This window comes from Microtus pennsylvanicus, chromosome 20 (assembly GCF_037038515.1).
Source record: "Microtus pennsylvanicus isolate mMicPen1 chromosome 20, mMicPen1.hap1, whole genome shotgun sequence".
Taxonomy (NCBI): Eukaryota; Metazoa; Chordata; class Mammalia; order Rodentia; family Cricetidae; genus Microtus; species Microtus pennsylvanicus.
The window spans coordinates 34,192,498-34,205,053 of record NC_134598.1 but is presented as its reverse complement, the minus strand read 5'-3'; the positions used below and the strand labels follow the sequence as shown (position 1 = coordinate 34,205,053).

At 44.3% G+C, this 12,556-nt stretch overlaps 1 protein-coding gene across 5 annotated transcripts in view; it reads right to left on the bottom strand.

The window, feature by feature from the left end:
* Positions 1 to 12,556, bottom strand: part of Ano4 (anoctamin 4) — a 324,827-nt gene that overhangs the window by 120,764 nt on the left and 191,507 nt on the right. For all 5 annotated transcript variants that reach the window (XM_075954168.1, XM_075954169.1, XM_075954172.1 and 2 more), the window contains 2 exons: positions 7,943 to 8,079; positions 5,038 to 5,196 (listed from right to left, as the gene is read on the bottom strand). In XM_075954168.1, coding sequence (XP_075810283.1) covers positions 5,038 to 5,196; positions 7,943 to 8,079 — 296 coding nt within the window. The remainder of the gene's footprint in view (positions 1 to 5,037; positions 5,197 to 7,942; positions 8,080 to 12,556) is intronic.

Below are 12,556 nucleotides of genomic sequence, written 5' to 3'. Positions count from 1 at the left end.
AGGGGTAACAGTTGCTGCTGGTGCACTGCCCAGGATTGAAAAAAGATGTAGCACCCACCACCTCCACACTCTTAACCCAGTGACTGCCATGGGGGCCCTTGCCTTCAAGGTGTCCCAGGCCTGTTGTACACTTTCTAATCCACAGCGTTCTCATTGGATCAGGCAGAACTCCAAATCGGGTTGAAGCCTTACATGGTTGATCTTTTCTCTCCTAAGTTCCCCTCTCCTTTAGAGACTGCTGCTATAGGCACTGGCAAATGTCTAGGGGTAACCCACTTTCCTGTGCCACACACCTCGTCATATGCCATCTCACACCAAGGTGGCTCATTCCTTGTGGTGGTTTGACTAAGAATGACACCCATAGGCTCCTATTTCTGAATGCTTAGTCACCAGGGAAGGGCACTATTGGAAAGGATTAGAAGGATTAGGAGGTGTGGCCTTGTTGGAGGAACTAGGTCACTTAGGGCGAGCTTTGAGGTTTCAAAAACCCATGCCAACCCACATTGGAGCACCGGACTGAAATCTCAAGGTCCAAATCAGGAGCAGAAGGAGAGAGAGCACGAGCAAGGAACTCAGGACCGCGAGGGGTGCGCCCACAAACTGAGACAACGGGGATGTTCTATCGGGAACCCACTAAGGCCAGCTGGCCTGGGTCTGAAAAAGCATGGGATAAAACCGGATTTGCTGAACATAGCGGACAATGAGGACTACTGAGAACTCAAGAACTATGGCAATGGGTTTTTGATCCTACTGCACGTACTGGCTTTGAGGGAGCCTAGGCAGTTTGGATGCTCACCTTACTAGACCTGGATGGAGGTGGGTGGTCCTTGGACTTCCCACAGGTCAGGGAACCCTGATTGCTCTTCGGGCTGATGAGGGAGGGGGACTTGATCGGGGGAGGGGGAGGGAAATGGGAGGCGGTGGCGGGGAGGAGGCAGAAATCTTTAATAAATAAATAAATATAAAAAACCCCATGCCAAGCCCAGAGCCTCTCTCTGCATATGGATCCTGAGGACCAGGATGTAGCCCTCAGCTGCTGCTCCAGGGCCTGCCTGCATGCCACCATGTTCCCTCTACAGTGGACTAACCCTCTGAAACTGCAAACCAGCCCCAAGTTCAATGCTTTCTTTTACAAGAGCTGCCTTGGTCATGGCGTTGCTTCACAGCAATAGGGCAGTGACTAAGACACCTCTTCAAAGCCACCAGCCTGTTGAGATAGACTCTCTGAAAATGGAAAGATCTTCTATGCTCTTGGATAGGTAGGATCAACATAATAAAATGACGTCCTACCAAAAGCAATTTACAGATTCAATGCAATCCCCATCAAAATCCCAGCACAATTCTTCACAAACCTCAAAATACTATACTCAACTTAATATGGAAAAGCAAAAATCCGGGAGAGCTAAAACAATCCTGTACAATAAAGGAACTTCCGGAGGCATCACCATCCCTGACTCCAAGCTCTACTATAGAGCCATAGTCATAGAATTATTTTATAATGATTTTAATGATGGAGCCTCCTTTCAGGTCCCACATGACTAATTCAGCCAGCAGATGGGTATTGTTCTATGAATACAACTGTTGCCTACACATTCTAAGGATTTCAAGGTATCCACAAGTCAGGTAATAGCATAAAGGAAAAAAATGTGTCCTTACAAATGATGATTCAAAAGCACAGCAAAGGAATATTAATTAGATTATTAATTAATAAGAAACAGAAATAAACATGAAAAGTAGAAATGAATAATATGAGCACAATTTTAAGCAGGACATCACTTTAAATAGACAGATAAAATACAAATTGACTTGGACTTACTCTGAGTCAATAGAGAAAGTTGCTCTAAATTGCTTTCTCTGGATGAGATTGTAGTTACTGAATATCAAAGATCCAGGAAGCCTTGACAAAGGTTTAAAGATTAAAATTTTATATCCTGTCCATACATGTATCATAAACTTATAATTTTTACTTGTTTGGTGTATGTACATGTGTGTACACACATGGTCACTGCTGGTGTATCTTCAGTCACCCTCCACCATATTTTTTGAGACAGGGTCTCTTATTGAGCTTCCAGCCCACCAATTAGCTATTGGCTGGATTAGCTGGCCAGCAGGCTCCAGGGCTATGCCTATCTCTGCTCCCTGCCCTATCAGCATTGGGGTTACAGATGCACACAGTCATGCTCAGCTTTCTACACAGCTACTGGGGGTCTGAACTCCAACCTGGAGGGTTCCTCTGGGTTTCTAGACACCCGATGCTAAAGGAGAGGAGGATTCTTATGCTAAACTGAACCACAGAGCCTGTCTTTAACTATTTGGAAACTCAAACCTCATTCTGCCAAAAAGCTTGTCCATGGTTTTGGATATTGGGGGCAAAGGTCCTAATAATACCAATAATTTATAAAACGTACTTAGTACCAGTTTTTCCAGATGTGCATGGATTCACGAAAAGTTCCTTGAGGTTCTTCTATTTTTCTTTTTCACTCTTTGCTTTGCGTCTAATAATAGGCTGAAGTAACTACTGGGAGCCAAAATTACTGTTAAAATGGTTGTCTCCCTGCTGGGACTGGTGGGAAAGCACCTGATCTCCCGAAGAGTGCTTCCGGCAGCTTCCATGTCTGATAACACAGTGCAAATACAGATGCCTCGGAGGGACATTTGACTTCACTTATGACTTCTTACTGCCCTCTAAGCAAGACAACCTGCAAACTTCTCTTTTCTCTCTGTATCTGAGTGATGCAGAGTAAAGAGATGCTGCATCCAGGACATGCTGTACCACTAATGCTGAGGACACCGGGATGCAGAGAATGCAGACACGCTACATTAGAGAGCTAGGGCAAGACTGGAGCCAGAGGTTACTTGGGAAAAATGGTTCCCCAAAAAAGCCTGTCTGTCTGCTGGCAGTATACCAAGCATTGTGAAGAAATTGGCAAGTAAGGAAGTTGCAGCCCACAGGACAAAAACAGGCAGTGAAAAAATTGCTCCATTGCTTTGTTTTTAAGCTTTTCTCTATGGTAATACCTTTTCCACCTTTTTTTCTCCCCTGACACGCATGGAAATGAATACCTAGCTATAAACATATTTAAAGATAATAACAGACAAATTAGCTAGCAAATGACCCAAGCCACACAAGCGGCGCACCTGTCATGCTACGGGCACACGTCACAGCATGCCACAGTGCAGAGCAGGCTGAGCCAGGCTCAGCTGCGGGTCCGCTGCTGGGAGCTACATACCACAGTGCCTGTGTTTCGGAGACACGTGGAAGGCTGGTGAGCGGTTTAGTAACACACACTCTCTGGAGAAAGCTTTAGACTTCCTCAGCGTGAATGGATGACTCACGAAATGATTTCGAAATTAGCTATGCAGAGGAAGCCCCGGGAACGGGAAGGCTCGTCATGAAGCTTAAAACACCAATCTCATGAGTTACACTAGGTTCTCTATTTTGATAGGAATCAGAATTTTGACCAAGTCAGAATGGGCTTTCATTATTTCAGACTATGCAGATGTTATAATCTTTTTCTCGCTCTTCTTTTTATATAAAAACCCTGCCACTTAGAAGTAAGATTACAGGACAAGGCAAAGCCTTTAAACACACACACACACACACATATACACACATACACACACACACACACATACACACACACATACACACACATACACACACACATACACACACACACATACACACACACATACACACACATACACACACACATACACATATATACACACACACATACACACACATACACACACACACACATACACACACACATACACACACATACACACACACACACATACACACACATACACACACACATACACACACAATTTGCTGTGCTCAGCTGGCCAGCGTAGGAAAGCTGTCTGAGAACCCCACAAAGACAACGACCAGACGACATTTAAATCTGCCATGTCAGGGGAAAACCCGCAACCTGAAGGGCTTTTGCGCAGACTGGCTCAGTCTTACAGGAGAAGAACCAATCCTCCTTAGACAACATTAATGTCATCATTTCGCCAATGTCTTGTTGGAGACATGCCCGAGAAAGACTGCTCAGGTACAGAAAATGTCCAAGGGATGAGGTCTGTCTACCAAGTCTGGGAAAGTCCCATTTCTCCTCTGTCTCCCGAGATGAACATAACCAGTGTGGGTGTAAAATGTCTCCAATATTTGATGCCTCAAAGCAATGAAAACCTGGCTGTCTGACTTCAGTGATCTATAACTCAGCCTTGAGCGGCGGAGAAGACATATTAATTTGTCAGGATGTTTTTCTTGTTGATCTTCACACAGTGTTTAGAGGAGATCTAAGAGTTACATAACTCAGCTAACGGGGACGGACACACACACACACACACACACACACACACACACACACACACTGCTGAGTACACATCAAACCTCCTGGGGATTATTATCAAAGGCCTGGCACAGACTCCTGCTTATTTAATTCTTCTGTGAAACTCTCCACGCAGGAAGAGAAGACAGGAAGGGGGTGGGGGTGGGGGCAACATAGCAGTTGAGCTGAGAACCGGTTAGGAGATAATCTAAATGTATTTTAAAGACTGGAATTATTTTAGTAACTTCTGGCCGAACGGTTTCTCCTCCTCCTCCTCCTCCAAATAGCCAATCTCTTCTGGCATGCGAGGATGCCCAAGTCCACCTGAGATGAAACCATGGCCTCCAGAGGGAGCTGACTGCATTTCAGTCAAAGTTTGCTTGGCCCTGTGTGACTAGAACCCTCTGTGACAGACAAGGGCCGGCGGCAGATGTGGGAAGTTAGATTCACCATCACAGCTTAAATCAACCCCGCTAATCGGGTTACAGAATATTTGCCAAGACGTCATGTGACACCAAAATACTCTAAAGAGCAAAAGGAGCTTCAGAAGCCTGATACATAGAACATCCCCCAAAATGCTGAAAACAAGAAAACTAACAAAATAAAATGTCCTGTTAGCAAGTCAAAGCCTCATTTAAAAGTCTGATTGATTCTTGATGTATGTGTGTGTGTGATCCCATAAAAAAAACTAAGTTACCTCTTTCTCCATTTGTAATCCTTCTGCTCTAATATTTCTCTCAAACACTTCTCTCTTTTCAGTCTGAGGGCTGGATTTTCTGTACACGAGGATGTAGTCAATTCGGCATTTCCCGTCTCTAAAGTAAAGTCCGTTTGCTTTGTTTCGATCCCGCACTGTCTGTGTACAAAGAGAAAGAGACCCGTTCAAGCCATTAGTGAGCCTGAGCTTCAGCTGAGAAATGTAAAAGAAGAACTAAAGATAAATAAAATCTGCAGGCTGCTTTATTAAAACGTCATGCTCATAAAATGAAACACGTAAATAAGAAGAAACAAAACAAAAACTGAGGACGCAGTCTATAAAAGGTGCAAAAGCGCAAGACATTTGAAAATAGCAAGTGTTGACAAAGGTCAGGGGCAACTGTGAATCCTTAGATCCTACTGGTGGGAGGGAACACTGAAGGAGCAACCTTGGAAAACATATTGGCATTATCTTATGAAATTGAACATTCGCATAACATAAAACCCTAGAGAAATTCTTGGCAAGGCAACTGAGAGACGTAGATAAATATTTATAGCAACATTGTTCAGAATAGTAGAAAAATTTTTAATTAGAATGCACTCAGATATATATAATAAATGGCTAATACATCATGCACTGGATATACAGTCAACGAAATGCGACCCAGCAGCAGGAATGAACAAAGTAAGTTGCGTTGGAGAAGAATAAAATTTTACAGGAGAATGACAAGTCAAAGAAGACTTCATGACATGATTTTCTATAAAACATAAAACAAAATAAAGTTCTAAGTAAATAAATTTCTACATGAAGTAAAACTTTTAGAGCAAGAAAATGAAAACTAAAACAAGAACATTGGGAGGACGGAGCCCCCGGAGTGTTAAAAGGATCACAAGTAGCTGCAATGGTCCTGGCCATATTCTAGCTCTGATTTTTCTCAAGATTGTTTGCCTACAGTAAAAACAGAACAAAGACACAAGCAAAAACCATGTTAAAGGCTGAGTGTGATGCAAACAATGTTAAGTCCAGTCCTTGAGAGGCACAGGCAGGGCGATCTCTGTGCACTCAAGGCCATTCTGGTCTACATGACAAGTTCTAAGTCGCCCAGGGTGAAAAATATTTTGCCTTCTTATCTTTGGGTGTATGCGTAAATACAAGTATACAGAACACCTAAGACTAAATAATATACATTCTTTTATTGCACACACTCTGATATTAATTTTTCATTGCATAAAAAGCAATAACAATTTGGCAACCCTGATAAGGCATATAACTTGAAAGATGTCTTTTTAATTCATAAATTTCATGATAGTTCAATTAATGTTCATTTTATTATTAAACATACACAGAAGTCATGCACATTATTCTATAGCAATCAATAAACTTAAGAGGCAGGTACGTGGGTTGGCGTTTCACACAGGCGCCTTAAATTGTACTAATGCAGGGCTTTAATGGAGACCATGGAGTCTGGGCTGCTCAAGCTGGAGCCAAGCATCTCAGGCTAATAGATCTCAGAATTGCGTCTGCAAACCCAGCCAAGTGGAAATGAGGAACCTGTCTTCTCTCAACCACAGAATGCATCACTCTTCAAAACCAATAGAAAGACGGAGGACACGTTAACCCTCCAAGACCACGCTGGCGACACATCCATGCTCAAGTACCATGTGTGGAACCTCAACCTCAGGCAGGAGGGACAGAAGGCTTAGCCCCACACTTCAGCACTGACATTTTCAACCCGTAACCACCGCTTGGCTCTTGCCTTACCACACACCTGCAAGTCAGCCAGAAGAGGCACCTACGAACAGTTATTTACCAGACGGAAGCCAGCACCTGCCTTCAGAAACAGGGTTTTAAGCCGGGGACACAGTTCAGTCATAGAGTGCTGCTTAGGACCACGAGGTCCTGGGCTCAATTCTGAATGCTACAACCAACACAACAACAAGATGAGAAACAAGACAGGGCTTTCCTCAAGGGTGCCAGGAGGAAGCCTGGCTCTGACTGAGCTGTAACCTGTTCTACTTCCAGCAGAGACCTGACCTTTCTGAAATTGCCACTTCTCTGGAGGGGAAATAAATTCACTGCTTTTTGGGGGTTCTTTCAATGTCCTTTGAAGCTGCTATACAGCATCCAATGTGTGTAGAGATGACAACAGTTTTATTTTTTTTTTCTTAAAGAAAAGCGGGGGAAAGAGAGAGGCTGATATTTCTGGGAGAGGTCTGTGAAGCTTGCTTGATAGATGTTACTATTCCCCTGCTCAAAGGTGTCATCCTTTCAGTAGGTAACTGGCTGGGAAAGCAAAGGAGAAGGCAGGGGCAGTGGCTGACTTTCCTTCTGTGTACTGTCACTTCTGGACGGCACATATTAAAAGAAATCTTAAACCTCATTGAGATATGGCCTGAGCCACAGTGAACATCCTACAAAATAATGTTTTCTCCCCTAGAGGATCTACTGATGACCACAGTGAGGTCTTCCATTTACAGAGGAGGCAAGTGGAAGCTCAGAGAGGCCTCAGATAACAATGTCCTGAAAAGCTGCAGTGTTCTCCATTGCTTGTCTGTAGACTCAGGGGTTTGTATAGGAAGTTCACACTTGTCAAGGTTCTTCCCATTAGTTAGGAACCCTTAGACTGCACCAGAGAATGATGTGCAGTCGGGAAAAAGCTTCCTCTGTATCCGCTAAACATCACCAGATGTGAGAACCCAAGGACACAAGCAACTTTCAGCTTTGAGTACAGTCCATCTCAGATCCTTGAGATGTGAGAGAGGCACGGAGCAGCACAGACATATGAGAAACATGCTTCCCAGGAGCCTGCAGCGTGGTGGGATTCGCCTCAGACTGGTCTGCTGGAATGCCTGACAGGCTCCCACCTGAAGCATTACTCTTTCAGGAAGGTCATGCAAACCCTTACCTCTCCCCCTGCTTCCAGTCTGCTGGCGTCTTCGGAAGTACTGGTCAGGTTCCCAGGGTGAAGGAGAGAGTCGTCATCTTTGCAAGGGCTGTTGACAGCCTCTAATTCGTCAAAAAGAATGTTGACATCCTTGGCCACTAGGAGCAAAGCACAGATGTTAAAGTGGGCTAAGAAGCGGGGCTGGACGTCAACAGAGTGAGAGGAGGGGTCTCCCTTCGGCTTCCTATGCCCGCGGTTTCTATGGCACCTTGAGTGACAGGTGCATCACTTCCTAAGAGTGAAGACGTCAGACATAAAGCCTGTTTGACTAAACAGGTGACATCAGTCAAGACAAAGTAGGCAAACACCTCCGTGTCATGAACATAACTTGCCTTCCAGAATAACAAAAGGTGATTTATTCAGATTGCCTATAAATGCTGTTTAGAGAAAGGTATTTCCATTTAAACAAATAAGAATTCATTCTCTAGGTTAGAAGGTGAGCTGTGCTTTTTAATGCTGTATTTTCTTACTTAAGAGCCGTGTAGCTTGACAAGGCAACCCATAAAAGTGCCACTGGCGTGACTTAGTGGCATTTCTTTATTTCTTCCTTTATATTCTGTCTAATAAATTCAGAAGGGGTGCATACAGTTAGGTTTCCTGCCTTCCTTCTTCCTCTAATGATGAACTGAAAGGAAGGAGCCATTCAGAGGATCCCCTTATAGACTATGCTCACAACACAACAATATACAAAGAGCCGTGCATACATCAGGGTTCTCAGGGGTGACTAAAAGTTCCAATGCACCTGGCAGCACAGCATGAAGAGAAGGTGAGCACCCCAAAGGAGTGGACATCCAGGCATGGGGGCTCTTCTTTAACACCTTAAAATATGGCTCAACATTATAGTTAGTTTTTATTTTGAGGCCTTTAAAGTGCCCAAGGGTCTATAACTGTCCAGAAGCTGCCGCAAAAAAATGATTTCTGGTAGATGGGACTTGAATGTCTGTCCTTTCGTTCATAAATGTTTTAGATACATTCGCATGGTGTATCCAGAGTACAGCTGTGTGGCAGGCATATTCTGGGGACTGAAAGGGATGTGGCTCTTTGCCTTTGTGGAAAAAGGATAGAGATCAAAGAAATGCAAACAGCGCATAGTTTAAAAAGAAAGGACAGATTCAGGCACTGAAGAGAGAAATAATCTACGTAGCTGGGTGTCCAGATTCTAAAGCCAAGCACATCACTTTATGCAATTCTTTGTCCTTTTCTGTCTTCTACTTGTAAAGCAAAATGGATGGAAAGAGGAACAAAGCTAAGACTCATGACTTACTGAAACAGACTTGACCATTATCTTCCTACAAGGGTGACCACGTTTCTAGAACCTCTAGATATGCAACTTTACATCCATAAAGGCTTCCAGATGTGTTTTCATTAAAGGTCATAGATGGGGGACACTTCTGGATTACATAGTAGGCTCCAGGATATCACAAGACACTCAAAAGTCAGAGAGAGGAGTGGAAATGCTTTGCTGCTGGCTTTGAAGAGAGGCCAAAGCCATGGACCACAGCGAGTAGGTGGCCTCTGGAAGACAGCAATGCCAACTAAGCAGACTGTCCCATTGAGCCTCCAGCAGGAGCACAGGTACCAACACCTTGATTTCAGGTTCTGACCTCTAAAGCATCAGATAACAAATGTGTCGTTTGAAGATACCAACGGTGTGGCAATTCAGCATACCAGGGCTGATGAATATAGTCACCATCGGTATTCTGACTATGAAGACTACAAGAAGAAAACCTCCTGGTCTTTCCACACAGCCAGGCTCAAAGAGAGGAGCTAAGGATCTGTTTTTCTGAAGATACAATATGTGCAGTGTTTCAGAGAGACTGTCTGACCACCCTGGGCAGAGACGCTCCCCCTTCCACGGTCATACTCTTCTTACTTCTTTCCCAGCACCGAATACGTCTGTAATTACCTTCTTTATTCATGTTTATGTATGTATGAGTCCTTTTCCTTATCAGAATGCAAGTCCCACGGGGCAGGGACTTGGCCAGTTTTGACAGATCTACAGAGAACCCGGCACAGAGTCAGCCTCAATACATATGTGTAAAATGACATGTGGGGACTGTTAGGTGGCATGGGCTGTAGTCTAGTGACATTGGACTCTCTTCCCTCTAACACCACTGAGCCTAGGACTCCACTCATGGTTTTTATGGCTAAGCCAGGACTTCACAGTTTCAAGTAGACCGTGACGAAATTGCAGGTAGTTATTGATTAGGCTTGAGCTGTAGGACAAAATGTCATCTTACCAAAGTCAAAGGCCTGCTACCTATTACAAACACTTACTTACTGATATGAGCTTGTGCTTCTGTTTGCTCCCTATTACCACAGGGGCAGAACTCTCTTAGGCTCCTTAGCATTCTTTAGATACAAAAGGCCCAGATTTTAACGGCGTCATCTCAAAGCTAGCACTGTTAGGAAGTTACAGAAATTTTAACATGCTTGATCTGGCAGGGAGTCTTCTAGTCACTGGGAGCCTTTTCTCTCCTTTTAATAGTCTAGGCAAGAGTCTAGAGGCCTTACTCTTCCTCACTACCTGCTAGGATGTACGGCCTTAACACAGGACCAAAAGCAATAGGGCCAGTCAATCGCATAGTGAAGCCTCTGAAACTGAGAGCCAAAATAAACCTTTTCTGTTGGTAAGGTGATTGTCTTGGGTATTGGCTGCAACCATAGAATGATATCACAGAAATGAGTCGTGGAAAAGGGGGCACTGAGAAGTGGGGTTGTTGCTGGGACAGCATCTAACGCTGCAGATGAGCTTTCGCGGAACTGCCTTGTAGGAGGATCGTAGAAGCATCTGAAGAAGGCTAAGAAGAGCAAAGAACCCTGTGAGCAGAGTTTAGCAGGAGATTCTGGTGAGGGTCCAAAAGACCAGAAGGCTAAGAGCAGGAGCCATGAGGATGAGTCTTCAAAGAGCTATGAAGACTCTATGGGAACTGGGGTGAAAGACTACCACTGTTTTTGCTTGAGGAATTGGCAGCAATTGGGTCCACACTCCGAGACTCTCTGAGAGGCTGAGCTTGAAGGTGAATGGCAAGTTTATCAGCCAAGTGTTACTAATGTGGTTTGGGTGTCCCTGGCTGATTTTAGCCAGATTTGCAGTGAGAACTGGGAACTACGTGAAAGAGCAGAAATATTTGGAAGACTTAAAGTTTGGCTGAAAAAGCACAAACTGTACATGGAAAGGCAGAGCTAAAATGGAGCAATTGCTAAGGGCATTAGGATGCCCAAAAGATGCTAAGAGCATCGCCTCTGGATAGTAGGACAGACGCCCGGGGCAATTTCAGATGCTGGGTCCTGATGTAGTGGCCAGAGGGATTCAAAGGGATAACGGGCATACTGTTAGTGACCCACAGAGACAAGAGATGTCGGTCGCCAACTGCAGTCATCATTTTATCAGTACAAAAAGTTAGCGAGGGCATTACCCAAACGGACAGGTTGCTTTGAGGAACCGGTTGGTACAGCCCATTAATTAGTTGCTCATTGTTACCATCAACTATCTGGCAAAAATCAACTCAGAGGGAGGAAGACTTGTTTTGGACCACTGTTCACGGGAGAGGAGCACAGGGCCATGGCTTCAGTCTTGGTGTGAGGTTTGTGTCTGACCACACTGCAGAGGCAGACAGGAGGCGGTGAGAGACTGCAGCTCGGTTTTCCCTTTTTGTTCTTCAGGAGTCACTAACAGCGGACGGTGACAATCACATTCAGGGTGCGTCTTTTCTTCTCAGCTGACCCTCTCTGGAAATGCACCACGCTCAGTGGTGTGTGCCGCCTGCCTGTCGTTCACTCAGGAGAGAATATACACCAAAGGAGCTGGCGCTCTTGTGCGGTTCCAGATCTTGGAGTGAATGTCCCATGAATAACGAAACTACTCTAGTATCAAAGCTGAGAAACCCTGCTCTGTACTAAGAGTCCTAACTCTGACTCTAATGGAAACAGCTAATGAGGAATGGAGGGAAAGCCCCTTAACTTCCCTATCTGGAAGTCACCACGGGCCTGCGCCTGTGGAAAGCTCAGTGAAGTCAGTATGTCATAGAAATTCATTTTTTTGAGAAAATACGGAATGTTTAATTTAGTTATCTTTATTACCTGTCAAACAGCTTTAGCAGACATTAAAATTCTTATCATAGTATATGCAGCTAATAATCGGCATAGCATGTAAACGGCAGAACGCTGTGGCCAGGTACACCTTCCAAATAAAAAGGGGACGGGGCCTTTGAGCATATCAGCACTGCCCATGAAGTCTTCATCTTTAACTACTGGGCAGGTTTTAGGAGCGAAGTACAAGATTCTTAGACACAAACTTACATTATCTCTTTAAGAAGAAAATTAACCCTTAGGTTACAAAGTTAACCAATTTTTTTTAAAAAAAAAAAACCCTAATTGTTCAACAAGTATTTTAAGTACCTACCTTGTGAAGACACTATTAGGCTAGGGACTGGGACTGAGGCATTGGACATTGTGGTCACGGATCCTTGCCTTCAAGAGCTCACTGCCCATGCCGAGTGGGACGGCCAGAGCCTCACAGAGATGGCATGTATTCATATAACATCACTTGATAATGGATTTCGTCACCTCCCT